The sequence below is a fragment of the Gorilla gorilla genome, chromosome 23 (genome assembly GCF_029281585.2).
Source record: "Gorilla gorilla gorilla isolate KB3781 chromosome 23, NHGRI_mGorGor1-v2.1_pri, whole genome shotgun sequence".
Lineage (NCBI taxonomy): Eukaryota > Metazoa > Chordata > Mammalia > Primates > Hominidae > Gorilla > Gorilla gorilla.
In genome coordinates, this window is record NC_086018.1 from 15,100,689 (window position 1) to 15,127,498 (window position 26,810).

The 26,810-nt window shown below is 50.9% G+C and overlaps 1 protein-coding gene across 2 annotated transcripts; it reads left to right on the forward strand.

The window, feature by feature from the left end:
* Positions 1 to 505: 505 nt before the first annotated feature.
* IL17RA (interleukin 17 receptor A) lies at positions 506 to 25,552 on the forward strand. Of its 2 annotated transcripts, none has more exons than XM_004062974.4 (13): positions 506 to 797; positions 12,682 to 12,706; positions 13,414 to 13,560; positions 14,393 to 14,505; positions 15,979 to 16,105; positions 17,620 to 17,667; positions 17,763 to 17,926; positions 19,114 to 19,197; positions 20,310 to 20,394; positions 21,175 to 21,186; positions 21,435 to 21,536; positions 23,302 to 23,343; positions 23,882 to 25,552. In XM_004062974.4, the coding sequence occupies exons 1-13, from the start codon at positions 660 to 662 to the stop codon at positions 25,390 to 25,392; spliced, it is 2,598 nt and encodes an 865-aa protein (XP_004063022.2). In that variant the 5' UTR covers positions 506 to 659; the 3' UTR covers positions 25,393 to 25,552. The 2 variants fall into 2 exon arrangements, with proteins under 2 accessions (XP_004063022.2, XP_055230827.1); XM_055374852.2 differs by lacking the exon at positions 12,682 to 12,706 and adding an exon at positions 12,751 to 12,937 and having other exon boundaries at positions 680 to 797.
* The last annotated feature ends 1,258 nt before the right edge of the window (positions 25,553 to 26,810 follow it).

The following is a 26,810-nucleotide window of genomic DNA, read 5'->3' on the forward strand; positions in this document are numbered from 1 at the left end:
GGTTGCACCACTGCACTCCAGCCTGGGAGACAGAGGGAGACCCTGTCTAAAAATAAAGTAAAATAAAAAACAAAAATAAAAGGGACAGAGACTAAGAAAACGGACTTCCTGAAATCCCTAGTTGGGATTTCACGTCCAGTGACCCACAAGAGAAGCAAGAAGTCTGAACAGGGCCAAGAATCAAGTGAGTGGGGGCGGAGGATTAAAATCGACAGTTGCTGCGGCACGGCCAGGGTGGAGGGTGCATGTGGGGCAGGCGAGGCTCCAGCTGGAGTTGACGCTAGCCCGACGCGGGTGCAACTGGAGGCGCGACGGGCCAGGCCCAGGAGCAGCGGGAGAAGCGCACCTGGGGCGCGCGGGCGGAGGAGGGCCGGGGAGGGACGCCGGAAGGACTGGGGAGGGACGGCGGGAGGACTGAGCGTAGGGCCGAGAGGAGGGGCGCAAGGAGGAACGGGGGGAGGGCCCTGTCTCACCCTAAACCCCTCCCCGTCCCAGACTAAACTCCGCCCCTCGGCCCGGCCCGCCCCTGGGCCCGGGCTGGAAGCCGGAAGCGAGCAAAGTGGAGCCGACTCGAACTCCACCGCGGAAAAGAAAGCCTCAGAACGTTCGCTCGCTGCGTCCCCAGCCGGGGCCGAGCCCTCCGCGACGCCACCGGGGCCATGGGGGCCGCACGCAGCCCGCCGTCCGCTGTCCCGGGGCCCCTGCTGGGGCTGCTCCTGCTGCTCCTGGGCGTGCTGGCCCCGGGTGGCGCCTCCCTGCGACTCCTGGACCACCGGGCGCTGGTCTGCTCCCAGCCGGTGAGACTCGACGTGGGGAGCGGTAGCCGCCAGGATGCTGCGGACGCGGGGCAAGGTCGCGGAGGGCCGGACGGTCGGGACTACGCGCCCGGGCTGGGGAGGCAGGAAGTCCGCACCGCGGGCTCAGAGGGGCTCAGAGCCTTGGGCACAGATATCGCGGCGCCTGGGGAGGACCCTCGGAGCGGTGGGAGTTGCGGTGTGGAATAGGGGGAGAGGGGGGTGGCACATCGCGCGGCGCGTGTTGCACAACCTGGCCCGCCGTCGTGACTGGAGGCGGGAGTGACACCTCCGCCCGGGCCGCGGAGTTCGGGGAAGGAGGGCGCGGCGCTGGGCCAGGCCGGAGGGGGGGCCAGGGCTGATAGAAAGGGGCTGTGGAGAAGGGGCCCGGGGAGGAGCCAGGACGGGTCTGGACCCAGCTCCACGCCGTGCGCCCCTCACGTACACCGGCGGGGCACGGTCGGCCCTCGGGAGGCCCATCGCGCCCTCGGGAGCTTCCCTCAAGCCGTGCCCTTCATGCCGCCGACGGAGCCGGGCGAGCCCACGTCGTCCGTGCGGAAGGTGGAGTCCCTCACCCGCGGCCCCCAGAGGGACTCCGCTGTCGTAGAGCCACGCGGGGGCCGGAGCGCTGAGACGAGGCACCATGTTTCGGGGAGAGCTCTGCCGAGGGCGGCTAAGGGCCACCTCCCCAGAGGCGCGAAGCCCTGAGGATGGGCAGATGGTTCTTAAGACGGCGCCCTTCCCGCCACTCCCACCCCCCACTACCACCACCTGGGTCTGGGAACCCGGTGAGAGCGCAGTCGGAGAGTCGAACGTTTGTAGCTGTCAAGTCGTAGCCCCGCTGCGCCCACAGGAAGTGACCCACCCGCCTGCCAGGTAGTGGCCTTTCTGTGAGCCAGGACCATCTTAAGGAAAAAAAAAAAGAGCAAAACGCTGTGCTCCTCCACAATATACTCTCCTCTTCCCCGCATCCCCAAGGGGATCTTTCCTCCCCTCCACCTCCACCTCCACCTCCACCGCTGACCCCAAGGAATAATGCTCAGTATCTGAGTCACAGGATGTAAAACAAAGGGATATTTCTCCTTATGTAGTTTTATGGAGGATTTACCGAAAGAGGGTGGAGGGTGAGTGACTGTGTCGCAGAAAAAAAAAAAGATGTTTTTATCGTGAATGATGTTGAGAAATGTCCTGTGACTTCCACTGTTGGGCAAAGCAGGTCCCTCTGCCCTGCTGGTCCCTCTGCCCTGCTAGTCCCTCCTGCAGGCTGTGTATGAAGCGTTCTGATATGGAGGGTTGGTGCGCCTGGGTTGACAGCCATTGGTCAGGTGCCTGCAGAGTACAGGGCGCCATACTGGGAACTGGAACTATAAATAAATACTCTGGGGACCCTAATATCCAGAGACCTAACCCATCTACGGGAGGAACAAGGCTTGAAGTTAGGGAACTGTCTAGCAAAGCTGCTTGCACAACTGATAAGTGTACGGAATTCCAGGAAAAAGAAAAATTGCTTCCAGTTGGGGTGTCCTTCATGGAAAAGGCATTTGGGCAGCCCTGTGGGGGTAGCAGGAGCATTCCAGGTGGTGGAAAGGGCCTGAGCCAAGGTCCTTAGGTGGGACAGGGTACGGTGTGTGGCCGGAATGGAGGGTCTGTGTAATAGGACAGTGAGAAAAGGTGCCAGAAGCGGGGATGGGACTCTCCTGTGTGTGGCGTGGGAGCCAAGCTCTGACTTTCACTGCACAGTGAAGCAACTGTAAGTCAGGAGCAGAAGCACAGCCTGGCTCCAGGGAGGGCTGGAGAGAGACACTTGCTGTTCATATTTGTCTGCAGTCTCTCGTTCTCTTCCTTCCTCTCTCTCTTCTGTATACACCTGCCTCACAGACAGCTCTTCTCCAGAGATAGACAGCTCTGGGCTCCATTGACTAGTTCTTTTAAAAAGAAAGAAAACACATCCTTCAAATTTCTGTCCCTCACTGGTGTTTTAGTGGATGCAATGTGGTATAGTGAGGGGAGGGAAGGCCACAGAGGTGGCCAGAGGACCTGGATTTGCAGGCAGCATTGCACTTACTGTCTCTGCAGTCGGGCTTTGAGGCTGCCTGGGCCTGGGTTCCCTCATTTCCACAAAGGCAGGACTGGGTGAGCCTTCTCAAAGTAAGTCCATGCCACCTTCCAGAATGTAAGTGTCTGTCCAAAGCCTAGTTCGATTTAGCCCTCCATAACTATCCTCAGACAGGGAGGAGGCTTCTGCACACCTGGCCTGTTCCTAGCTCAGTGCTGGAGCACAGGATGCGGGGGCTGTTTGATACATATGTGTTGACTGAACAAAAGAATGCATGAATGAAGGAAAGAACGGTCAGCTCTGCTTGGAAGGTAGTGGCAAGCTGAGACCAACCATAGCACTGGTTCCAGATGCTTGGGGTTAGCACCTCAAAACCCAGATGACTGATTTCCCCACAGAAATCATTACACGAGAAACCATCAATAATTGCATTTCCCTGGGAGTTTCCTTTTGGTTAGCCATTCTCGCTGCCTAGGCTTCATGCAGGTTTCCCATGACCGCCAGCCTGGAGGAATGCCCATAGGAAAGACAGTAGCAACTTAAGAGTTGGTCAGGGTAAATGTTAACACGTAATTTCATAGACAGGATGTGTATTTCATTACAGAGTCTTTTTTCCTGAGCGTTTGCGGTTTTGACTTGTGGTTGTAGAACAGCTGCTCAGTTTAACCCCTTTATCTTTTGCTTGCCAGAAGCCACTTTCATCATGCCACTCTTCCAGAGGCTACAAAGTTGTGTTCTTTGTGCCAGGCACTGTGCCGGTGGTTCACAAGTATTCCTTCATCCCATACTCAACGACAGCTTACAAGGTTGGCAGGATGAACCTGCTTTTGAGAGGCTGGGTTATTGGCCCAAGGTCGCACAGCTAATGAGTGCTAAGGTGAGATTGAGAGCAGGCTGTGCTTGTAAGTTCAAAGCCCACTTTCTCTATCAGGCACTCAGTAGTGTTCACTGAGGCACAGAATTGAATGCAATCTTCCATTTCTTCCTCTTAACCTTCACCTTGTGGGTAGAGAATAGTGGCCTATTGGAGGTATCCCTTATTTATTTATTTATTTATTTATTTATTTATTTATTTATTTATTTATATTTTGAGAGAGTTTTGCTCTGTCGCCCAGGCTGGAGTGCAGTGGTGCGATCTCAGCTCACTGCAACCTCCGCCTCCCGAGTTCAAGCAATTCTTGTGCCTCAGCCTCCCGAGTCATTGGGATTACAGGCGCCCACCACTACACCCAGCCGATTTTTGTTTTTTGTTTCTTGTTTTTTTGACACAGAAAGTCACTGTCGCCCAGGCTACAGTGCAGTGGCACGATCTCGGCTCACTGCAACATCCACCTCCCAGGTTTGAGCGATTCTTCTGCCTCAGCCTCCCAAGTAGCTGGGACTACAGGCGTGCACCATGATGCCCAGCTAATTTTTGTTATTTTTAGTAGAGATGCGGTTTCACCATATTGGCCAGGCTGATCTGGAACTCCTGACCTCAAGTGTTCTGCCCACCTCGGCCTCCCAAAGTGCTGGGATTACAGGTGTGAGCCACCGCACCTGGCCAATTTTTTTATTTTTATTTTTTTTTTGAGACAAGGTCTCACTCTGTCATCCAGATTGGAGTGCAGTGGTGCGATCTCAGCTCACTGCAACCTCCACTTCCCAGGCTCAAGCGATTCTCCTGCCTCAGCCTCCCAAGTAGCTGGGATTACAGGTGCTCAGCACCACTCCCAGCTAATTTTTGTATTTTTAGTAGAGTCGGGGTTTCACCATGTTGGCCAGGCTGGTCTCGAATTCCTGACCTCAAATGATCTACCTGCCTCGGCCTCCCAAAATGCTGGGATTACAAGCGTGAGCCAATGCGCCTGGCCAATTTTTTAATTTTTTTAGTAGAGACAGGGTTTCACCAGGTTGGCCAGACTGGTCTCGAACTCTTTATCTGCCCACCTCGGCCTCCAAAAATGTCGGGATTACAGGTGTGAGCAACTGCACCTGGCCCCTTTTGTTATTTAGAGAGACAAGGCAGCAGTGATTAAGATCATGTATTCTGGAGCAAAACTTCGTCATGCAAATGCCAGCTCTGTGGGACCTTGGGCCACTTACCCAACCTCCCTGGGTCTTAGTTTTTTCATCAGTACAGTTGGGATAAGGGTGCTTAGCTCATAGGATTGTTGTCAAGATCAAATGAGATATATGTACAAAGTGCTTAGCATGATGCCAGACACAAAAGAGGAGCTCAATAAACATCAGCTGCCATCACCTTCATTGTCATGACAATCCCCCCTCTGATTTCTGCAAGATGCCTCACGTAATGCCATTCACAAGCAGGTAGCTCATAGATAATATTCTGATTCTACTAGTTTTAAAGAATGGGCAGTGGCCCCACGCCTGTAATCCTAGCATTTTGGGAGGCTGAGGCAAGGGAATCACTTAAGCCCAGGAGTTCAAGACCAGTCTGGGCAACATGGCAAAACCCTGTCTCTACAAAAATTAGCCAGGTGTGGTGGCGCATGTCTCTAGTCTGAGCTACTGAGGAGGCCGAAGTGGGAGGATCTCGTGCGCCCAAGAGGTCAACACTGCACTGAGCCCTGAGCATGCCGCTGCATGACAGAGTGAGACCCTGTCTCAAAAAAGACAAAAAAAACAAAAAAAAAAAAAACGAATGAGGGGTTTGAAATTAGGGATGACTATTGGAGAGGAATTTGTTGGACAAGACAAGAGATGTCTTAGTAATATCCTAAGAAGATCCCGAACACTTTTTTTTTTGCTTTATTTAAAATGTTATGTAATTCTATAAATTTTTTTTTTGTTAGAGACGGAGTCTCGCTCTGTCACCCAGGCTGGAGTGCAGGGGCGCAATCTCTGCTCACTGCAGCCTCCGCCTCCTGGGTTCTAGCAGCTCTCCTGTCTCAGCCTCCCGAGTAGCTGGGACTACAGGCACACGCCTCCATGCCTGGCTAATTTTTTGTATTTTAGTAGAGATGGGGTTTCACCGTTGTTGGCCAGGCCAGTCTCGAACTCCTGAGCTCAGGCAATCCACCTGCCTCGGCCTCCCAAAGTGCTAGGATTACAGGCGTGAGCCATGAAATTAAATTATAAGGAAAAAAATGTCTACTCTTTCTTCCACTAAACAAATTAATGTTTTCATTCATTTATCTTACTTTTCAGTCCTTTCATTTGTTTGGCATTACATCATAGATAAACTTCTATCTTTTAATTAATTTTTGTCAAGTTACGTATGGTGATCCTCCTTTAAAAATGGTACTAAGATGTTTAAAACAAAAAGCAGTAGATCCCTGCGCCACCCCTAAACCTGCTCCCCAAATATGATTCCTTTAGTTAATTCTTCTGAGATATACCTCCATATTTCTAAACATACTTATACTGTTAATTCATTTGTTAATTTTAGATATTATCTATTGACTTCTAATAGATGAAAATTACATTATCTTTCTGCCACCACTTCTCCCTGTTTTTTATTATAGTTAAATCATGATTTTAGTTAAATTAATACTCAGCATTTATATAACAATTAAGTAATCTTCACTGCTGAGGCAAGTAAGTGTACTTTGATTATATATTTTTTCTGCTACAATTCCCCTCCCCTCCTGCCCCAGAGATAATAATTGCTTTAATTCTTCACTTGCATAATGTTTCATGTAACTAGTCTTAGTTTTGTTCTATCAGACTTGTCATATCATTTCCCTCCAAATCATCAGATATTCCATCAATTCCATCCCCCCCTTTCCCAGAGAACTTCCTCCTAGAGCACTCTGTTCTCCAGCCCCAACAAGGTCTGTGCTCTCTAGACCTGTGGCACAACAGGTCTAGACCAGAACAGACATCCTGTCATGGTCTAATCTCCCATGTCCTGGATCCTGTGTCTTCTTCCTCAGGGGTTACTCCCTCATTTTGCTGGAGAATATCATCCTGTAATTCCCTAAGCATATGTATGAGGGATGGATATAGACATATATATCAGGAACATATATGTTAAGTCTTTTCATGTCAAAATATCTTTATTCTACCCTCATACCTTTTTCTGATAATTTGGCTGGGTGTGAAAATTCTGTGTTAAAGATAATTTTCCCTCAGAATTGTGAAAGCATTGCTTTATTGCCTTCTAGCAAACAGTACAGATGCTAAGAAAGTCAATGTTATTGGCCGGGCGCCGTAGCTCACGCCTATAATCCCAGCACTTTGGGAGGCCGAGGCGGGCGGATCATGAGGTCAGGAGATTGAGACCATCCTGTCTAACGCAGTGAAACCCCGTCTCTACTAAAAATACAAAAAAATTAGCCAGGCGTGGTGGTGGCGCCTGTAGTCCCAGCTACTTGGGAGGCTGAGGCAGAAGAATGGGGGGAACCTGGGAGGCGGAGCTTGCAGTGAGCTGAGATCGCACCACTGCACTCCAGCCTGGGTGACAGAGCGAGACTCTGTCTCAAAAAAAAAAAAAAGTCAATGTTATTATGTGTCTTATCGGTTTTTATGACACTTATTTTTTTCTCTCTGGGAAACTTTTAGGATCTTCTTTTTATTCCTGATATTACAACAGTTTCAAGATTTGGGGCCTTGGTCTGGGTCTTTGTTGTTGTTTTTGTGCAGGCCATTTAGTAACCTTTTTAATTTGGCAACGTGATACTGTGAAATATGTATTTAGTCTTCAACCCCTTTTTCTGGCATAGAACTCCTAAAATCCTTAGAATCTCCAAAATTGTATCTTTTATATACTAATGATTCATTGGTGGCTGGCAGCCTCTAGGCAGCTTCAGGATGGGGGCTGGTCCCGGGAAGGACCAAGGTAGGATTAGGGGGCTGGGACGTTTAGCCCCGCCCCTTTACCCATCACATCTGGGAAGGGGAGAGGGAACTGAAGGCCCCCTGAAGTTGCAATGGCCAGTGGTTTAATCAATCATGCTCACATGAAGCCTCCATAAAAACGGGGTTCAGAGAGCTTCCAGGTAGTGGAACATGTGGAGGTTCCTGGAGGGTGGCACACCTGAGGAGGGCATGGAAGCTTAGTACTCCTTCTCCTATACCTCACCTTTTCTTCTGTATTATTTGTGATATCCTTAAAATAAACTGGGAAATGTGTTTCGCTGAGTTCTCTGAGCAGCTTTAGCAAATTAATTGAACTGAAAGAGAGGAGCATGAGAATCTCACGTTGAACCCGGTTGGTCTTAGAAGTTCTGGAGGCCCAGACTTACCACTGGTGTCTAGGGGGTGGGCGGTCTTGGGGACTGAGCACTCAACCTGTGGGATCTGATGCTATCTCCAAATAGTGTCAGAATTAAATTGGAGGATACCCAGCTGGTGTCTGCTGCCGAATTGATTGCTTGCTTGGTGGTGGGAAGAAACCACCCCCCCCATATGTAGTCACAGAAGTCTTCTGTGACTTCTGTTGATTGTTGTGGTGATGTGAGGGCAGAGGAAAAATACAGCTTGAGTTTTTCCACACTCTCGGGGAATATGTGTCCTTCTCTTCCAGAATATTTTCTTTCTTTCTTTCCTTTTTTAAAAAATAACTTCTTCCTTCTGTTTTTTTGTTAATCTCCTTCTAGAAATCTAGTCAATCATATTTTGTTTCCTAAATTGAATCTCTAATGATCATATATTTTTTCCTATTCTATTTGTACTTTCAGAGAAATGTCCTCAATTTCATAGACTAACCCTTCTATTGAATTTTTATTTAGTAGAACTTCTTCTATTGAGTTTCAAGGTTCAGTTTTCATTCTCTGCCTGCTCATTTGTCCACGGTGTCCTGCCCCTGTCTTACAGATGCAGTGTTGTATCTCTTCAGGGCTATAATAATTTTACTTGTTTGGTTTAATTGTGTTAACAGCATTTTTTTTTCCTTCCAGGAGCATTTTTTAATTGTTTTGATCTATTTTTCATACAGAAAACCTATCTCAAATATCTGGTACTCCTTGGCTGTCTGAGAATATTTTAAGAATGAAGTCCTAAAAGCTGATTAAATGCTCTGTGTAGTTAAGGTTTATTGAACATTGGACTTTACTGTATAGGAGGTCAGGCTAATGGTGAACCTGGCCTATTGGGTGACCTCCAAATGCTGAAATCTGGAGGTCTTTTTTTTGGGCCTGGCTGCCAGCATTCTGAGATCAGAGCACGGAAAGAGAGGATAAGGTTCCCAACACTCCATATGTAGACCTTCACTTAATTCTCCCTGCCCCTAAGCCCTGAACATTATAAGGTTCTGAGGGGCCCCTGGCCTCCTTATCAATAACTCCCTTTTGTAGCATTCAGACAGAAGTTCCTCCACTCAGCACAAGCCAGCTGCCTACTCTGCTGCCACTTGGACAGTTATTTATTTATTCATTCATTTGTTCATTTTTGAGGTTTTATAATTTTATTTGACATCAACAGTTTGTTCTCATCCATAATGTCTGACTGTCGGTTTCTGAAAGTGGTAATGGGTACACAGGTAACCAAAGTATAGAGCTTGTTTAGTGAATCTTCATCCTCATGCTTTCTGGACAGCTGCACATGGACACAGTATGGAACTTTCCTTATTCCTTTGGTCCAGACAGCTTTGTTGAGCCTGGTGTTAGCATATCTGGAGTCCCCATCTCCTTCATGGCAAAGTTCTGGGACTTTTTGAGTGACCAAGGGGCACACTGCTTGACGTCCCCTCCATGGGTGTGCTTGTGGATGCTGATGGCATATTCTGGTGTCACCACCTCATTGGTGGCAGGTGACAGAATAGCCCTTTTATTTTATTTTATCTTACTTTATTTTATTTTATTTTATTTAGACAGAGTCTCGCTCTGTCGCCCAGGATAGAGTACAGTGGCACAGTCTTGGCTCACTGAAGCCTCTGCCTCCCAGGTTCAAGCAATTCTCCCACCTCAGCCTCTCAAATAGCTGGGACTACAGGCACATGCCACCACACCCAGCTAATTTTTGTATTTTTAGTAGAGACAGGGTTTCACCATCTCTTGGCCAGGCTGGTCTTGAACTCCTGACTTCAGGTGATCCACCTACCTCAGCCTCCCAAAAGTGCTGGGATTACACGCATGAGCCACTGCGCCCAGCCAACACTCTTCTTTACAGGAGCTATGCTGCTGGGGCCAAGTTGGAAAGGACTTTTAAAATTTTGTTCACATCTTTTGTCCACTGAGTTTGGCTCTTTGAGTTTGAGAATTTACAAAAAAAAATTTTCTTTCCTATAATTGTTATATTGTTTGGAGAGAGGGAGAAAATATGTGTATATGGTCAATGCGCTATTACCTCTAATAGAATTGTTGTTCTATATTTCACCTATATGTATATTTTTCAGTTTTGATTAAATCTTTTTTCCCCTTATCTTCCCTCATGCCATCTCCTCTGCTTCTGTCCCCTTTGCCCCCAGCAAACTGTGTTAACACCTGTTAACATGTTTCTATTCTCATTTAGTCGTTCTCCCTCTCTCTCTCTCTCTCTCTCTCTCTCTCTCTCTCTCTCTCTCTCTCTATATATATATATATATATATATATATATATATATATATATTCAGGGAGATCTTTTTCATGACTTATTTCCATAGAAATTGGGATCATACTATAAAAAGTTATTTGAAACTTATTTTCCTCTCTCATCAACACATTCCAGCCATCTGCAGGTCAACAGATGTCTATGCAACTAATTCTCATTCTCTTTAATATTTGCATAATATTCCATAGTAGATAGCAATCTATTCAACCATTTCTAGTTTGATGGACATTTAGATTTAAACTAGATCTCACCTTAATTCAGCCATTCTCTATTGATGACCATTCAGTACCACAGAAAAAGAGGGAAAGCTGTCCATTTTTTTTAAAGCTAGTATAAGCTTAATTCTAAAACTTGACAAATCTTATACAAAAAGAAAAACTATGGACCAATCTCATTTATGAACATAAATCCATGCAATTCTAAATAAAATATTAGCAAATGTAATCTAGCAGAATATCAAAAGAACAATGCACCATAATCTAGTGGTGCATTAACAAACCTTGTTTGTTAATCAGTGCTGGAGAGGTATATGATGAGGTTCAGAGCTGTTTTGAATGAAAACTATAAACCTAATAGTAACTGAAGGAAAAGACTTATATGCAACCACAACTATCAGAAACCAAGACCAAAAACAGTATTCCATAGGGCATACCAAACTATTTCCCTCCATCTCGGGAATGAGAGGACACCTGCCTGCACCACTGGGAATCAACCGACTGTGTTGTCAGACCCTTCCACTTTCCTCGTGGTCTTCATGAAGACAAGAGCTTTTCATCATGGGCATCATCCTGCAGTGTTTTTGAGTAGCTCCCAGTGGCTAGTAGGAAGTTACTCCAAATGATGTATCTGTTTGCCTTCTCTAGAAGAGTTCCCCATCTCAAGGTGAAATAACCGCTTTTTTTTATCCTCCACATCCTAGGAATTTTAAGGGAGAGGAAAAATGAGAGGACTCAGGGGAGTTAATCTTCTCGCCGTTTAGGAAAGAGTGACATTTATTAGTGTGAGCCTAGGCAGCCAGATGGATTTTGCTGGGAACATGTGCGGAGCCCCCTAGTGGGGTGGTGATGCTAGCCCGGGACCTGTAGGGGAGAATTCAGGAGCTGAACAGGGCGAGAAGCACTTATGAACTGGGGTCCCAGAGAAGGAGGATCCTGGTGAAGTAGCTTGCTAGAGTCAATCCTAGGTGCGTGCAGATGTCATCCTGTGTGTGACCACTCTATAAATGAACCCTGGTGGCACGGGGTCTTCTCCTGTGCTTAGCCCTACCTCTCTGTTCCCTCTCAAGAGAGAGGAGGGTGTCAGCCCTGGCACCCTACTCACACCAGTCACTTTGTTGGCCTTGAGATTGTGTTTCTGGTCTGCCTCGGCATCTGACTTTCCACCCCGGGATGCGTTTGGTCTGTTTTGCCAGTTAGAGAACTGGAGACACCTGAGCCTGAGCTCCTTCCTAATGGTTACATTTCCCTGGTAGCATTTGTCACTAGGGCTTCTAAATTTGGCCATCAGGATTTCCTCAGGCTTGGAAGGTTAACACATACTGCCCAAGAGGGAGGCAATATAATGTAATATGGGTGCCTCAGCCTCCTCATCTGCAGAATGGGCTGAGGATAAGACCTCGTCACGGTCACCCGGAACAGGGCCTGGCATACTTTCCCTAGCGGCTTTGTAGGGACTTAGTGAATGTTCCCCAACAGATCTGTCACAGAAACTGTAAATATTGCCCTTCACCCCTTCCGCACCTCTTGCAGCAGTGTTATCCAGGAAGGTTGGAAACCTTAGGAGATGAAGGGGCCCTTTTCTCAGGGCACTCCAAGAGAACCCTCTCAGTGTCTTTTAAAATTGTCAAGGTCCCAGCTCGTAGCAGTTCCTCATAAAATACCATTCCTGTGCCGGGCGCGGTGGCTCACGCTTGTAATCCCAGCACTTGGGAGGCTGAGGCAGGCGGATCACGAGGTCAGGAGATCGAGACCATCCTGGCTAACACAGTGAAATCCCGTCTGTACTAAAAACACAAAAAAGTAGCCGGGCGTGATGGCGGGCGCCTGTAGTCCCAGCTACTTGGGAGGCCGAGGCAGGAGAATGGCATGAACCCGGGAGGCGGAGCTTGCACTGAGCTGAGATCGCGCCACTGCACTCCAGCCTGGGCGACAGAGCAAGACTCCATCTCAAAAAAAAAAAAAAAAGCACCATTCCCTTTGCCATACCCTGGACTCACTCCTCATCCTATTCCCCAAAAAGTGAGAAGGGCAGGCTGTGTAGATGGCATTCCTGAGAATGAGCCAGTGGAGAGCATCTGGCCCTGGCATGTAAATTCAAGCCCTTTCCCAGCTGTAATAACCACCCTCTTTTTTCCACAGGGGCTAAACTGCACGGTCAAGAATAGTAAGTCATCTTTTTCTGTTCTTCTTGTTGACTTCTTAATCAAGTGAGAGCCTGCTGCCAACTTCTGACAGAAGTCCTGCCACGCCACTCCAGGTTCAGGCTGTGAGCTACAGCCATCCGCAGGAGGGTTCCCGGAGAATTGTGGATGCGTGCACCTGCACTTCCTGTCAAGAACATTCATTATGCAAAAGTCAGGAAAGGAGAAACAGAACTGTCATTTGGATTGTGAAAGTATTCTCTGGGGTGCTGCCCTACTGTATCTATAATATAATTTGATTTGCCACAGCTTGTCACTGTAAAGTGAGAGACATCTGTGCTGTTGATTTTGTTTTGTTTTAATTCAAAGAGGCACATATTCAAGTGTCTGAGCCAATTAGAGACCCCTGACATATAACAATAAAGCAACTCTTACTACAACTGCATCCCTCCTGCGCCCTTATTCCCAATCACAACTTCTTCTCAAAATCAACTTGTGTACTTTGTCATCTCTCCTAAAATTCCCTTTAGACTTGAGAGGTTTGCAGTGACCCCAGTAAACATTAGAAAAGAGGGAGCAGGACAGTAAAGCTGAGGACCCGGCCAAGGGCCACAGGCTGGAAGGCCGCGGGCCCCTGAGCTGTTTGCTGTCTAGCTGTCTGTACCTGCTGCTGGGGCATCTCAGGGTCTCGGCTATAAGTCTCTGAATGTTGTTTTTCCCTGGCTGCCAGGTACCTGCCTGGATGACAGCTGGATTCACCCTCGAAACCTGACCCCCTCCTCCCCAAAGGACCTGCAGATCCAGCTGCACTTTGCCCACACCCAACAAGGAGGCCTGTTCCCCGTGGCTCACATCGAATGGACGCTGCAGACAGACGGTGAGTGGGCATGCCAGCAGGGCCCTGGGGGATTCTCCCTGCCTCCAAGTGGCTCTCCCAGTCAGGCTCAGGATTGGGCTCCCAGTCCTGTGCTCAGACATGGGGGTTCAAATTTAGTGCTATAAGGATCCGTCATTTCATGCAGTCAAATACTTGTTCAGCATTTTAGATATTAACCCACAGTGATACCTTCTCATCACACCATTCTTCATGAAAGGACTTCCTTCAACCTAACATTTTTAGCATCCTGAGGAAAAAAAAAGCAAGCAGTTAATTTTGTGACTACAGTACCAAAAATGAAGTGGAAAATGGCAACACATTTGTCAACCTGTTCCCTGAATTTAGGGGCCAGCACTTTTAAAACGTCCCCCAAGCCTATTCAGGAATGGAGAGTTTATGTTACAGAATTGGGACGATTGGGGCTTATGAGCACTAGCCCCAGATTTGTGAACGGGGCATGGGGGAAGTTCTTTTTGGAAGTCCCCGCCCTCAGTGCTCCTGCTGACAGCCACAACCTCGTGAGGATGGTGGGGATGGCTGTGTTTGACACCCATGAGAGATTGTCAAAGCCCTCACCACAAGTTTGCAAAGTCTTTACTTCTAGCCCAGTGTAAAGTGTCATTTTTCCTTGCCCAGCTGGGAAATAACTGTCTGCAAGGCGGTAGGCTGAGGCCAGAGAGTGAACTGAAAGGAACAGGATGTGGAGAGTTGGGTAAGACAGGGCAGATTTTCTTTTAGGAGTGAACAACCGCAACAGATAGGGAAGTGACACACCCAGCACTTGTCTTGGCTGATCGGTATCTGTTTGTCTTCTCTTCTCCCTCTCCTTCAGCCAGCATCCTGTACCTTGAGGGTGCAGAGTTATCTGTCCTGCAGCTGAACACCAATGAACGTTTGTGCGTCAGGTTTGAGTTTCTGTCCAAACTGAGGCATCACCACAGGCGGGTAAGAACACAGCTCCTGAGTGGATTATGTTCCACTGATGACACCAGTACAGACTTCTTGTCCCCAAATTCAGACCCTGATTTAGAGTGGGGAAGACCCAGAGGTGCTGAGGGAGTCTGTGGAATTCAGAATGGCAGCCTGAGATGGGCAGAAGTCAAAAGAGAAGTGGTGTGGCCACCGTGAGCAATAGTGAGGGACAGAGCGTATTTTTGAAAGCGTCCCTCACATACTCACCCCTGGTTTTTCTTCCAACTTTACCTAGCTATTCGTTCTGAAAGGAAGTTGAATTGGAAGGCAGCTTCCACAGCCCTACCTCCTGCCATCTTTGTGTAACTTTGTGTAACATCTTTCATGTGTAACTTGGATTAAGCTGGGGCCTACCTTCAGGAAGAAAAAACCGCCCAGACCAAAGAACTGCTGTAGGTGGGCAAATGAGCACTAAAACAGCTTAGTCTCATTTTGCTGCTCACAGCTAAATGGTGAAATGTTGATTCTTGTTTAAGTTTGTTTAAAGCAGTGGGTCTCAAAGTGTGGTCCGTAGACCAGCAGCCTCAGCCTCACCTGGGAACTTGGTAGAGATGTTTGGCCCCACCCCAGACTTCCCAGGCCAGAAACTCTTAGGGTGGGGTCCAGCAACTGGTGCTTAACCCTCAAGTAATCACGATGCAAGCCTTAGTTTGAAGACTACTGGTTTAAATCTGCAAATGGCCACTTGAAAACAAGTTAGATCTCCCACAAACTCAAGCAGCAAAGGCAGAACCCCTCTCCGATGTTAAATTAGGACCCCCAAACTTGACTGCTATGCGAATGGTGACAACCAGGTTCCTCCATCCACTTAGAAGCAAAGGACCCCTGCCCCTCCACCAGGGTAACTAGAATGGGGGTTGGAGTCGATGTCTGTAATCTCTAACACCCAGAAAATAACTTAGCACAAATTCAAATATCATTGCAACTAAGGTGCCTGCTGGCCCAGGGTGAGTGGGGGTCTCTAGCTTGTCCTTCGCACCTTTTTACTCCATAATGGTCTCAAGAGGTCCCTGGCTTTCCCATTTGAGGAGGAAGAATCATTTGACAAATAGTTTTTACCTGCCTGGCGTGTGCCAGATCTCCATAGCCCCAAGTCCCCTGGCTCCGCCCTCTCATACCCATTGTCCTAGAATTTGAGAGGGCAGGTGGGAGGGGTGGGACTACTTCCACTTTCCCCAAATTCTTTTGCCTTATTCACTGTCTACTGATGAGGCCAGATCCAGGTTTAAAAAAAAAAAAAAAAAAAAAAAAAACAGGCAGAAAGGACCAGAGGAAACAAAAAACAAAGATACTGATTTCCCTGACCTTGGATTTGGCCGTGGTTGTTGCTTTGTTCTTATTTTTGGCTGAATATTCAGGAGTGGGTGGGAACGGGGGTCTTTGGGCATAGATGGGTGACAGAGGTGTGTGTAATCCATCCACCTTTCCTTCCTCCCTTCTCTTCAGTGGCGTTTTACCTTCAGCCACTTTGTGGTCGACCCTGACCAGGAATATGAGGTGACCGTTCACCACCTGCCCAAGCCCATCCCTGATGGGGACCCAAACCACCAGTCCAAGAATTTCCTTGTGCCTGGTAAGAGCATCCTCCCAAGACATTCCCTCCCCAATGGCCTCTGTGAGAAGGAAGCACCAGGTGGCACAGATGCCAGCCTCCCTGCTCAGCAAGACAGTGGCTGGCATTGCCAGCACCTGGGACCCACAGAACAAACAGAGGCCAAGACTGGGAGTGCTTTGGTGTGTGCTGCAACCTCCATTCCCTGAGGCAGAGGCCATTCTCTGTTGGCACAACAGTGGACGGTGGCCCAAGATCCCAGGAGTTTTATGGGAACCAGAGCACCTCCCTCTATCTAGAGAAGCACCCAGCCTGCCCAGAAAATAGCATAAAGGCAAGCCACAAGCCACTCGTGGGGAAGTTGCAGCCTCTGCCCCCAGCCTGGTCCCAGCCTCCGTGGCTTGCTCTTCTCCTTCCACCTTACATTCCGCCTGCATCATCCAACACTCATCCCATGCATGGCGCTCTACTCCCCATGCCTATCCACCCTGCCTGTGATTACCGCCAGGCTTTTCTTCTCAGGCATCCTTTGATGTACATGTACCTTCTACTTCTCTGTCCTCCCCAGAAGCTCAGCTATTACCTACATTTCTCTCTTTTTGTTTTTAATAGAGATAGGGTCTTGCTTTGTCACCCAGGCTATAGTGCAATTTTGCTATCCTAGCTCAATGCAGCCTCGAACTCCTGGGCTCAAGCGATTCTCCTGCCTCAGTCTCTCTACAATTCTCTGTCCATAGCCAGCTATGTCAGGAAGCCCACTTGAAAACAAAGCCTGGGTCTTCTGCCCATTTTTGTAATCTCCAGAACCTCACGAATTGCCTTGCATATTATAGTAGGTTGGTCAAGAAATGCTTGTTAAGGATGGTGTTGACCTTCTTCATCCTGGGACCACCCTGCACACACGCGTGCACACACACTCTGTGCTTACCCTGCTTTATGTCACCGCGTGTGGCTCATCACTCCCTGACTGGTACTGCATGCTGTGTGTTTGCTTTTATTGGTCTCTTCTACTGGGTTGCAATCTCCAGGGGGCAGGGCTTTGTCTTGTTTACCACTGTACCTCCAGTGCCAAGAACAGGGCCTGGTGCATAGTTGGTGCTCAATATGTATTTGTTGAAGGAGTGAATCTCCTCAGTTCTCGCTTCTGTTCCTAAAGTTGACTGACTCAGTCCCTGTCCCTCCATGGTGATTCACGCCTGTCACATGTCTTCTCAGCCTGTGCAAAGACAGGGGCAGCCGGGGACAAGAAGCTGTGGGTGGGCAGAGAAGGAACTGGAGGGGACCAAGATTGCTTGGTCACCCACAGCAAGCTCAGGAATGCACTTGCATCAGGAGGGTTCCCTGAGAGATGAGGATCAGACAAGCAGGCTGGCACCCATGCCAAGATGGGTCCAGCCCTGGAGCTCACTCTGAAGGGGCCACCTGTGGACAGGCTCCCAGTGGGGAAAAGATTGTTGTTCTTGGTGTCAGGAGTCTGGAAGAACAGATTTCCGAAGGCAGAGGCTTAATGAGTTTCCTTTTTTCTGGGTCGACAGACTGTGAGCACGCCAGGATGAAGGTAACCACGCCATGCATGAGCTCAGGTAACGGCTGGCCCGGGAGAGCTTTATTTGGATGCACACACATGCACATGTGCGTGCCCCTCCTCACTCCCAGCCTGCGTGTGTGACCTTGGCAGGCAGCCTGTGGGACCCCAACATTACCGTGGAGACCCTGGAGGCCCACCAGCTGCGTGTGAGCTTCACCCTGTGGAACGAATCTACCCATTACCAGATCCTGCTGACCAGTTTTCCGCACATGGAGAACCACAGTTGCTTTGAGCACATGCACCACATACCTGCGGTAACTCTGCTCTTTTTGACCCCTCTAGCATGGCTCAGGACCACCCCTCCAAGCCCCGAGTCTCTTCTCTGCTGGTCTGACAGAACTGCGTTGCTAGAAGCTCGCGACTCAGGGCTGTGCTTAGTCCATAGTGATCATGGCGCCTTGCCCTTTTTCTTCCCCAGTGATCTTACGCTTGGTAGAAAGGCAGTTGACTGCGTCCTGCCCATGACTCAGTCCTTTTTGTTCTTTCCTCCCCCACATGCTCCCTTGTTCTCTTTTTGTTTTGCTTTGTTTATTACAAAAAGGATTTGAGGATTTAAAAAAAAGAAATGTGAAAATAGAGACAAAGGGGAACTAAAGATAAGGAAATAAGGCCAGGCGCAGTGGCTCCCACCTGTAATCCCAATACTTTGGGAGGCCAAGGCAGGAGAATAGCTTGAAGTTGGAGTTCGAGACTGCAGTAAGCCATGATGGCACCACTGCACCCAATCTGGGGGACAGAGCGAGACCCTGTCTCTAAAAAAGAAAATAAAAATTTAAAAATAAATAAAGTAAATTAATGACATAAAATATGCCAGGCACAGTGGTTCACGCCTGTAATCCCAGCAGTTTGGGAGGCCAAGGCAGGTGGATCACTTGAGGTCAGGAGTTCGAGACCAGCCTGACCAACATGATGAAACCCCATCTCTACTAAAAGTACAAAAATTAGCCAGATGTGCTGGCACACGCCTGTAATCCCAGCAATTTGGGAAACTGAGGCAGAAGAATCACTTGAACCTGGGAGGCAGAGGTTGTAGTGAGCTGAGATTGTGCCACTGCACTCCAGCCTGGGTGACAAGAGTGATACTCCATCTCTAAAAAAAAGAAATAAAGGCAATACGATGAAGCCAGCTCAGTGCAGGAAACGTGTGCTGTGTGGTTCTGTACAACTGGTGTCCATGAACACAGATTTGTTGCCCCAATTCCCAGCAGCCAAAGCAAAGAGAGACTTACCAGTTACTACACGTACTTAAGGATTTACAACAAACCAGCTTCCATGCAAAAACAGAGTTTTTTTCTGGAATAGAAACCTGAAAAGCATTTCTCCCCTGGCCTTCCTAAGGGGTGCTCTGGACAGCCTCTCCATGGCAGTGCCACAGCGTGTTCTTACCCAACTAGCCTTACCCATCCCAACTAGCCTTACCCATCCTCGCCTCTCTCCTCAGCCCAGACCAGAAGAGTTCCACCAGCGATCCAACGTCACACTCACTCTACGCAACCTTAAAGGGTGCTGTCGCCACCAAGTGCAGGTGGGTGAGTGTGGTGTGGACAGGTGCAGGGAGCAAAACAGGTGGCAATTATAGAGTGGACAGGAGTGGGGAGTGTGCACAGGTGAAGAGTGATGTGGATGGGAGTGGGGAGCGTGCACAGGTGGAGAGAGTGGTGTGGCTGGGAGTGGGGAGTGTGCACAGGTGGAGAGAGTGGTATGGCTGGGAGTGGGGAGCGTGCACAGGTGGAGAGAGTGGTGTGGCTGGGAGTGGGGAGCGTGCACAGGTGGAGAGAGTGGTGTGGACGGGAGTGGGGAGTGTGCACAGGTGGAGAGAGTGGTGTGGCTGGGAGTGGGGAGCGTGCACAGGTGGAGAGAGAGGTGTGGACGGGAGTGGGGAGCGTGCACAGGTGGAGAGAGTGGTGTGGACGGGAGTGGGGCGTGTGCACAGGTGGAGAGAGTGGTGTGGACGGGAGTGGGGAGCGTGCACAGGTGGAGAGAGTGGTATGGCTGGGAGTGGGGAGCGTGCACAGGTGGAGAGAGTGGTGTGGCTGGGAGTGAGGAGCGTGCACAGGTGGAGAGAGTGGTGTGGATGGGAGTGGGGAGTGTGCACAGGTGGAGAGAGTGGTGTGGCTGGGAGTGGGGAGCGTGCACAGGTGGAGAGAGAGGTGTGGATGGGAGTGGGGAGTGTGCACAGGTGGAGAGAGTGGTGTGGCTGGGAGTGGGGAGCGTGCACAGGTGGAGAGAGAGGTGTGGATGGGAGTGGGGAGTGTGCACAGGTGGAGAGAGGTGTGGACGGGAGTGGGGAGCGTGCACAGGTGGAGAGTGTGGTGTGGACGGGAGTGGGGAGCGTGCACAGTCTGGCATTCTTGCTAGTGGACAGGGGAAAGCTTGTCCTCTCTGTGGCACCAAGCACCACTACCAGTCAGGATTCCTTGCCTGGTAAGGCACTGCCCCTGCCTTTCTCCTGTCTGGTTCTCCCACCCTCACCTGGGCAGGGGTTCTCTGACCCGCCCTTGCTGGAGGGAGATGATGGCCACCTGGAGATCGTGGTGTAGCCAGCCAGGATCCCCTCCTCTCCCATTGCCGCTGCTGGCTGGAAGGCATGGGCGCTCTACAGTTCTGGAGCCCTTTTCCTGCCCTCTCTGCCCGCAGATCCAGCCCTTCTTCAGCAGCTGCCTCAATGACTGCCTCAGACACTCCATGACTGTTTCCTGCCCAGAAATGCCAGACACTCCAGGTAGGGGACATGCGGCTGTCCTAGGCCATACTGGGAGAACAAGTGGCTGAAGGCCCCCAGCCTGTGCTGCGTCCTTACCTGGTTCTGAGGGGTGGTTAGGGAGGAGAGTTTAGTTTAACTTGGAGTCCTTCAGGCCTGAAGTGTGGAGTGGGGCTTTAGAGTGTCACTCCCCGGGGCTGGACTCCTGGCTGTCTTTCATTAGCTATGTAGCCTTAGGCAAAATACTTAATCTTTTTGATCCTCAACTTTCTTGACTGGAAAATAAGGTGGTTTTTATCCTAGAGCCCTAGTTCTGCACCACGCACTGAGCGCAGTGCTCCAGCATGCCGTCCATTTTTTTATCCTCACTCATTGTGAGTCACGGTACTATGAAGCAGAGGATCCCCCCACCCCAAACCCCAGGTTCCTGGATAAGGAAACTGAGGCACAGAGATGTTGAATAACTTGTCCAAGATCACACAGCAGGGATGCTGTTTTCAAAAGTCGCATGCCCTAATGCACGGGAGGCTGTGGCCACATGCTCACCAGAAGGCAAGGCGCAGACATGGAGCCAGGCTGGAAGGAGAGCCCAGCCTCCCAAGGAGGAGGCAAGGTGTCTCTTCTTAGACCAGCAACTCAAGCGTCTCTTGTAGATGGTTTCATTAAGTTCAACCTGGATCTAGAGTGCCTGGTGCAGGGCCAGCATCATTAAAGCCCTCAAGGGACGTCAGTTGTGTTTTTTGTGATGACTGGGAAGGGTTAAGAATGCTATTTTCCCTTTTTCCTCTGTTTTCATTGCAGAACCAATTCCAGGTAAGCTTGGATCTCTCTCCGACAGCACTGCAGCCCTCAGGGGACATTCCCCAGTGGCCACTTGAGAAGTCTCTGCCTCAGCCAGGCAGACAAGGCTGAACCGAGGCCAGCCCAGCGGGGGGTGAGACCATGGTTTGTCGTGGTGGGGCCAGAGAGGACAGAGCCTGGGGCTGGGGAGCAGGGCTGGGGGCCTCAGGGTGGGCAGGGCAGGCCCTGCCGCATCACTCACGCTGTTCTGCTCACCGCAGACTACATGCCCCTGTGGGTGTACTTGTTTATCACGGGCATCTCCATCCTGCTGGTGGGCTCCGTCATCCTGCTCATCGTCTGCATGACCTGGAGGCTAGCTGGTAAGCGCTGGGGCTCTGGCTGTCCTGGAGTCAGGCTCTAATACCAGCACCACCACTCACTACCAAGGCAAATCGCTTTATTCTCTGAGCCTCAGCTTCTTGCTTGAGAACCACGTCATAAAGCTGTTGTAAGGACTGAGTGAAATAAGACACATGAATTCTTAGCACAGAACCTGGCATGTGCTATTTGCACAGTATCTGTTAGCCACGATTATATTTGTTGTTATTAAATGTAGTATTATTAAAATCAGTAGTTTGGAAGGAGTCAGAGTAAAGTTTCCCTGTGTCAGGAATGATCATCCAGGCAGGTGGAGCAGCCTGAACAACCCCATCCTGCAGCTGCCAGACGTGGACACCTGGGGTCAGGGAGAATAGTGAGGGTCAGCATCGGGTGATAGAGAAGGCTCCGGCTGCCCTGAGCCACAGGGGTGGACCCCAGCCCCACCTCATTACCCTTGTAGTCACAGGCCAGTTACTTAACACACCATGGATTCACTTTTCTGTAAAATGTACTGATAATGCCTCCCTCTAAGGGTGTGACGAAGGTTAAATGAGTAGCTGAGGAAGGTGCTTGCTGGTGGGGATTAGTACATACCAGTGTCTTCTCCCACCTGCAGCCCTCTGCTGGCCAAGTCCTAAGCCGGGAGAACACAGGCCTTCCGGTTGGGGCCTCAGCCCTTGCCTGGCCCACCATGACCCTAGGCTGCTCCTTCCGTCATCTGGGAAGCTGTTTCCACCCTTCCCTAGGCTCGTCAGGATTAGGTGTTAATCATTATGTGGTAGAAAGAAAACCAGCCAGGCATGGGAGGACCTATGGGAGGTTCCGATAACATTCAGTAGCATCTTGGCCAGTGCTCCACAGGCGGTGCAGCTCTCTAAAGGTTTGGGGCTGGGCGGCGGCGGTGCTTTTGGTTTCTTTTCTGCTGTTGAGCTTCTGTTTTCCGAAGTGTCCCGCGCCACAGGGTGAAGGCAAGAGGAGCCTCGCTGTTATTTGGCTGTCTTTTGACAGTTCTGGGGAAGAACTGAAAGGGTTAGGATTGAGATTAAGGTTCTAAGTCGTTTGCTCAGTCATCTGTGGATCTCAATCCTCCCAGTTGTCGCTAAGGAGTTAACCCCCGCAGAGCAGTTTTTTCATCACATCTCTGCGGGGAACAATTGCTTAAGTATGTGGGTTCCCCTTCCTCACCTCAAAAATACCAGGAGGAAATGTTGCAAGCAGCCTGATGGGGCTGCTTCTGGAAAGAAATGTGGTAAGATGCATGTCTTCTGTAAAGACACTTCTGGGGAAGAGCTTTCCCTCATGTGGAGTCAGTTTGGGGTGGCCAAATTTCAGGGAGACAGGGCAGACCAGGACCGTAATGAGGAACCAGAATGGACCCCACCCCCTGCCCCCCGGCACTGGGGGTCCCAGCTGGATCAGTGCTACAAAATAACTGTGATCCCAATTGATTATGTACAACGTGCCAGGCACTTCACATACACACACTCATTTAATAATACCCATTAAACAAGAGCAAATACAGACCCACTTCACAGAGGCAGAAGCTGCATTTCAGAGGCACTAGTAACTGCTCCAGGTCATAGTGCTCGTAGTGGCAGACCCAGGACTCATGCCTGTGCGACCACCTAGCACGGCCTCCCTGCTCAGTCTCGGGGCTGCCCCCTTACCCTTCACCCTTTGTCAGGGATGGGGCAGACACCCTGTGAGCTGGTTTCTATTTCTCTTCCCAAAGAACCACTCCAGTGTATTTCTTTTCCTTTCCAGGGCCTGGAAGTGAAAAATACAGTGATGACACCAAATACACCGGTCAGTATTTCCTGGTTTGCATGTTTGCTTATTTTTAAAGCAGTGGAGGGTTCTCCTGGGATAAGTGCGTGGGTCGCCTCCTGTGCTCTAACTCCCAAGTCCCTTCAGGAGACCCCACCTTAGAAACCCCCTTCCAGTACCCCACTCAGAAGGGCCCCCAATAACAAGGCCTGGGTGCCATTTTTTGAATCACTCAGACAAGGAAAGAAAGGTAAGTATTTTGTGAACAAAGGTCCTCCCTGGAGCAGACCAACAGAGCTTGGTGCCTCTTTTTCTTTTCTTAATTAAAGTATAGGCTAAAGACCAGCTAGGAACGTTGAGAGATTCTTTTTCCCACAAGGCAGCAGACTGATTTTTTTCAGGCAGCCAAAGGTGGAATAGTAACATCTGGGTTTTTCCAACAGGCCTCAGTTGGGTTTCTCAGCTTAGGGAGGGAGCCAAGCTCTGTGTCCTGGTCCAGGCCCCTCCTGGGCTGGCAGGCACAGAGCTGCCCTGGGCCCTGGGGTGAGGGTCAGCATGTGTGGTCTTGTTTCCTTAGATGGCCTGCCTGCGGCTGACCTGATCCCCCCACCGCTGAAGCCCAGGAAGGTCTGGATCATCTACTCAGCCGACCACCCCCTCTACGTGGACGTGGTCCTGAAATTCGCCCAGTTCCTGCTCACCGCCTGCGGCACGGAAGTGGCCCTGGACCTGCTGGAAGAGCAGGCCATCTCGGAGGCAGGAGTCATGACCTGGGTGGGCCGTCAGAAGCAGGAGATGGTGGAGAGCAACTCTAAGATCATCGTCCTGTGCTCCCGCGGCACGCGCGCCAAGTGGCAGGCGCTCCTGGGCCGGGGGGCGCCTGTGCGGCTGCGCTGCGACCACGGAAAGCCCGTGGGGGACCTGTTCACTGCAGCCATGAACATGATCCTCCCGGACTTCAAGAGGCCAGCCTGCTTCGGCACCTACGTAGTCTGCTACTTCAGCGAGGTCAGCTGTGATGGCGACGTCCCCGACCTGTTCGGCGCGGCGCCGCGGTACCCGCTCATGGACAGGTTCGAGGAGGTGTACTTCCGCATCCAGGACCTGGAGATGTTCCAGCCGGGCCGCATGCACCGCGTAGGGGAGCTGTCGGGGGACAACTACCTGCGGAGCCCGGGCGGCAGGCAGCTCCGCGCCGCCCTGGACAGGTTCCGGGACTGGCAGGTCCGCTGTCCCGACTGGTTCGAACGTGAGAACCTCTACTCGGCAGATGACCAGGATGCCCCGTCCCTGGACGAAGAGGTGTTTGAGGAGCCACTGCTGCCTCCGGGAACCGGCATCGTGAAGCGGGCGCCCCTGGTGCGCGAGCCTGGCTCCCAGGCCTGCCTGGCCATAGACCCGCTGGTCAGGGAGGAAGGAGGAGCAGCAGTGGCAAAGCTAGAACCTCACCTGCTGCCCCGGGGTCAGCCAGCGCCGCAGCCCCTCCACACCCTGGTGCTCGCCGCAGAGGAGGGGGCCCTGGTGGCCGCGGTGGAGCCTGGGCCCCTGGCTGACGGTGCCGCAGTCCGGCTGGCACTGGCGGGGGAGGGCGAGGCCTGCCCGCTGCTGGGCAGCCCGGGCGCTGGGCGAAATAGCGTCCTCTTCCTCCCTGTGGAGCCCGAGGACTCGCCCCTTGGCAGCACCCCCATGGCGTCTCCTGACCTCCTTCCAGAGGACGTGAGGGAGCACCTCGAAGGCTTGATGCTCTCGCTCTTCCAGCAGAGTCTGAGCTGCCAGGCCCCGGGGGGCTGCAGTAGACCCGCCATGGTCCTCACAGACCCGCACACGCCCTACGAGGAGGAGCAGCGGCAGTCAGTGCAGTCTGACCAGGGCTACATCTCCAGGAGCTCCCCGCAGCCCCCCGAGGGACTCACGGAAATGGAGGAAGAGGAAGAAGAGGAGCAGGACCCAGGGAAGCCGGCCCTGCCACTCTCTCCCGAGGACCTGGAGAGCCTGAGGAGCCTCCAGCGGCAGCTGCTTTTCCGCCAGCTGCAGAAGAACTCGGGCTGGGACACGATGGGGTCAGAGTCAGAGAGGCCCAGTGCATGAGGGCGGCTCCCCGGGGACCGCCCAGATCCCAGCCTTGAGAGAGGAGTGTGTGTGCACGTATTCATCTGTGTGTACATGTCTGCATGTGTATATGTTCGTGTGTGAAATGTAGGCTTTAAAGTGTAAATGTCTGGATTTTAATCCCAGGCATCCCTCCTAACTTTTCTTTGTGCAGCGGTCTGGTTATCGTCTATCCCCAGGGGAATCCACACAGCCCGCTCCCAGGAGCTAATGGTAGAGCGTCCTTGAGGCGCCGTCATTCGTTCATTCAGCATTTATTGTGCACCTACTATGTGCCGGGCATTTGGGATACCAAGATAAATTGCATGTGGCATGGCCCCAGCCATGAAGGAACTTAACCGCTAGTGCCGAGGACACATTAAACAAACAGGATGGGCTGGGCACGGTGGCTCACGCCTGTAATCCCAGCACATTGGGAGGCCGAGGCAGGTGGATCACTCTGAGGTCAGGAGTTTGAGACCAGCCTGGCCAACATGGTGAAACCCCATCTCCACTAAAAATAGAAAAATTAGCCGGGCATGGTGACACATGCCTGTAGTCCTAGCTACTTGGGAGGCTGAGGCAGGAGAATTGCTTGAATCTGGGAGGCAGAGGTTGCAGTGAGCCGAGATTGTGCCATTGCACTGCAGCCTGGATGACAGAGTGAGACTCCATCTCAAAAAAAAAAAAAAAGATGGTCACGCGGGATGTAAACGCTGAATGGGCCAGGTGCAGTGGTTCATGCTTGTAATCCCAGCACTTTGGGAAGGCGAGGCAGGTGGATTGCTTGCTCAGGAGTTCAAGACCAGCCTGGGCGACATAGTGAGACCTCATCTCTACCTAAATTTTTTTTTAGTCAGTCATGGTGGCACATGCCTGTAGTCCCAGCTACTCGGGAGGCTGATGCCAGATGATCACTTGAGCCCAGGAGGTAGAGGCTGCAGTGAGCTATAATGGTACCATTGCAATCCAGCCTGGGCAACAGAGTGAGACCCTGTCTCAAAAAAAAAAAAAAAAGTAGAAAGATGGAGTGGAAGCCTGCCCAGGGTTGTGAGCATGCACGGGAAAGGCACCCAGGTCAGGGGGGATCCCCGAGGAGATGCCTGAGCTGAAGGATTGTGGTTGGGGAAAGCGTAGTCCCAGCAAGGAAGCAGCTTGTGGGTAAGTGCTGGGAGGTGAGTGGAGTGAGCTTGTCAGGGAGCTGCTGGTGGAGCCTGGAGGGGAAGGAGGGAGGCAGTGAGAGAGATCAGGGGTGGGGGTTGGGGGGATGTCGCCAGAGCTCAGGGTGGGGACAGCCTTGTGCGCATCAGTCCTGAGGCCTGGGGCACCTTTCATCTGATGAGCCTCTGCATGGAGAGAGGCTGAGGGCTAAACACAGCTGGATGTCACCTGAGTTCATTTATAGGAAGAGAGAAATG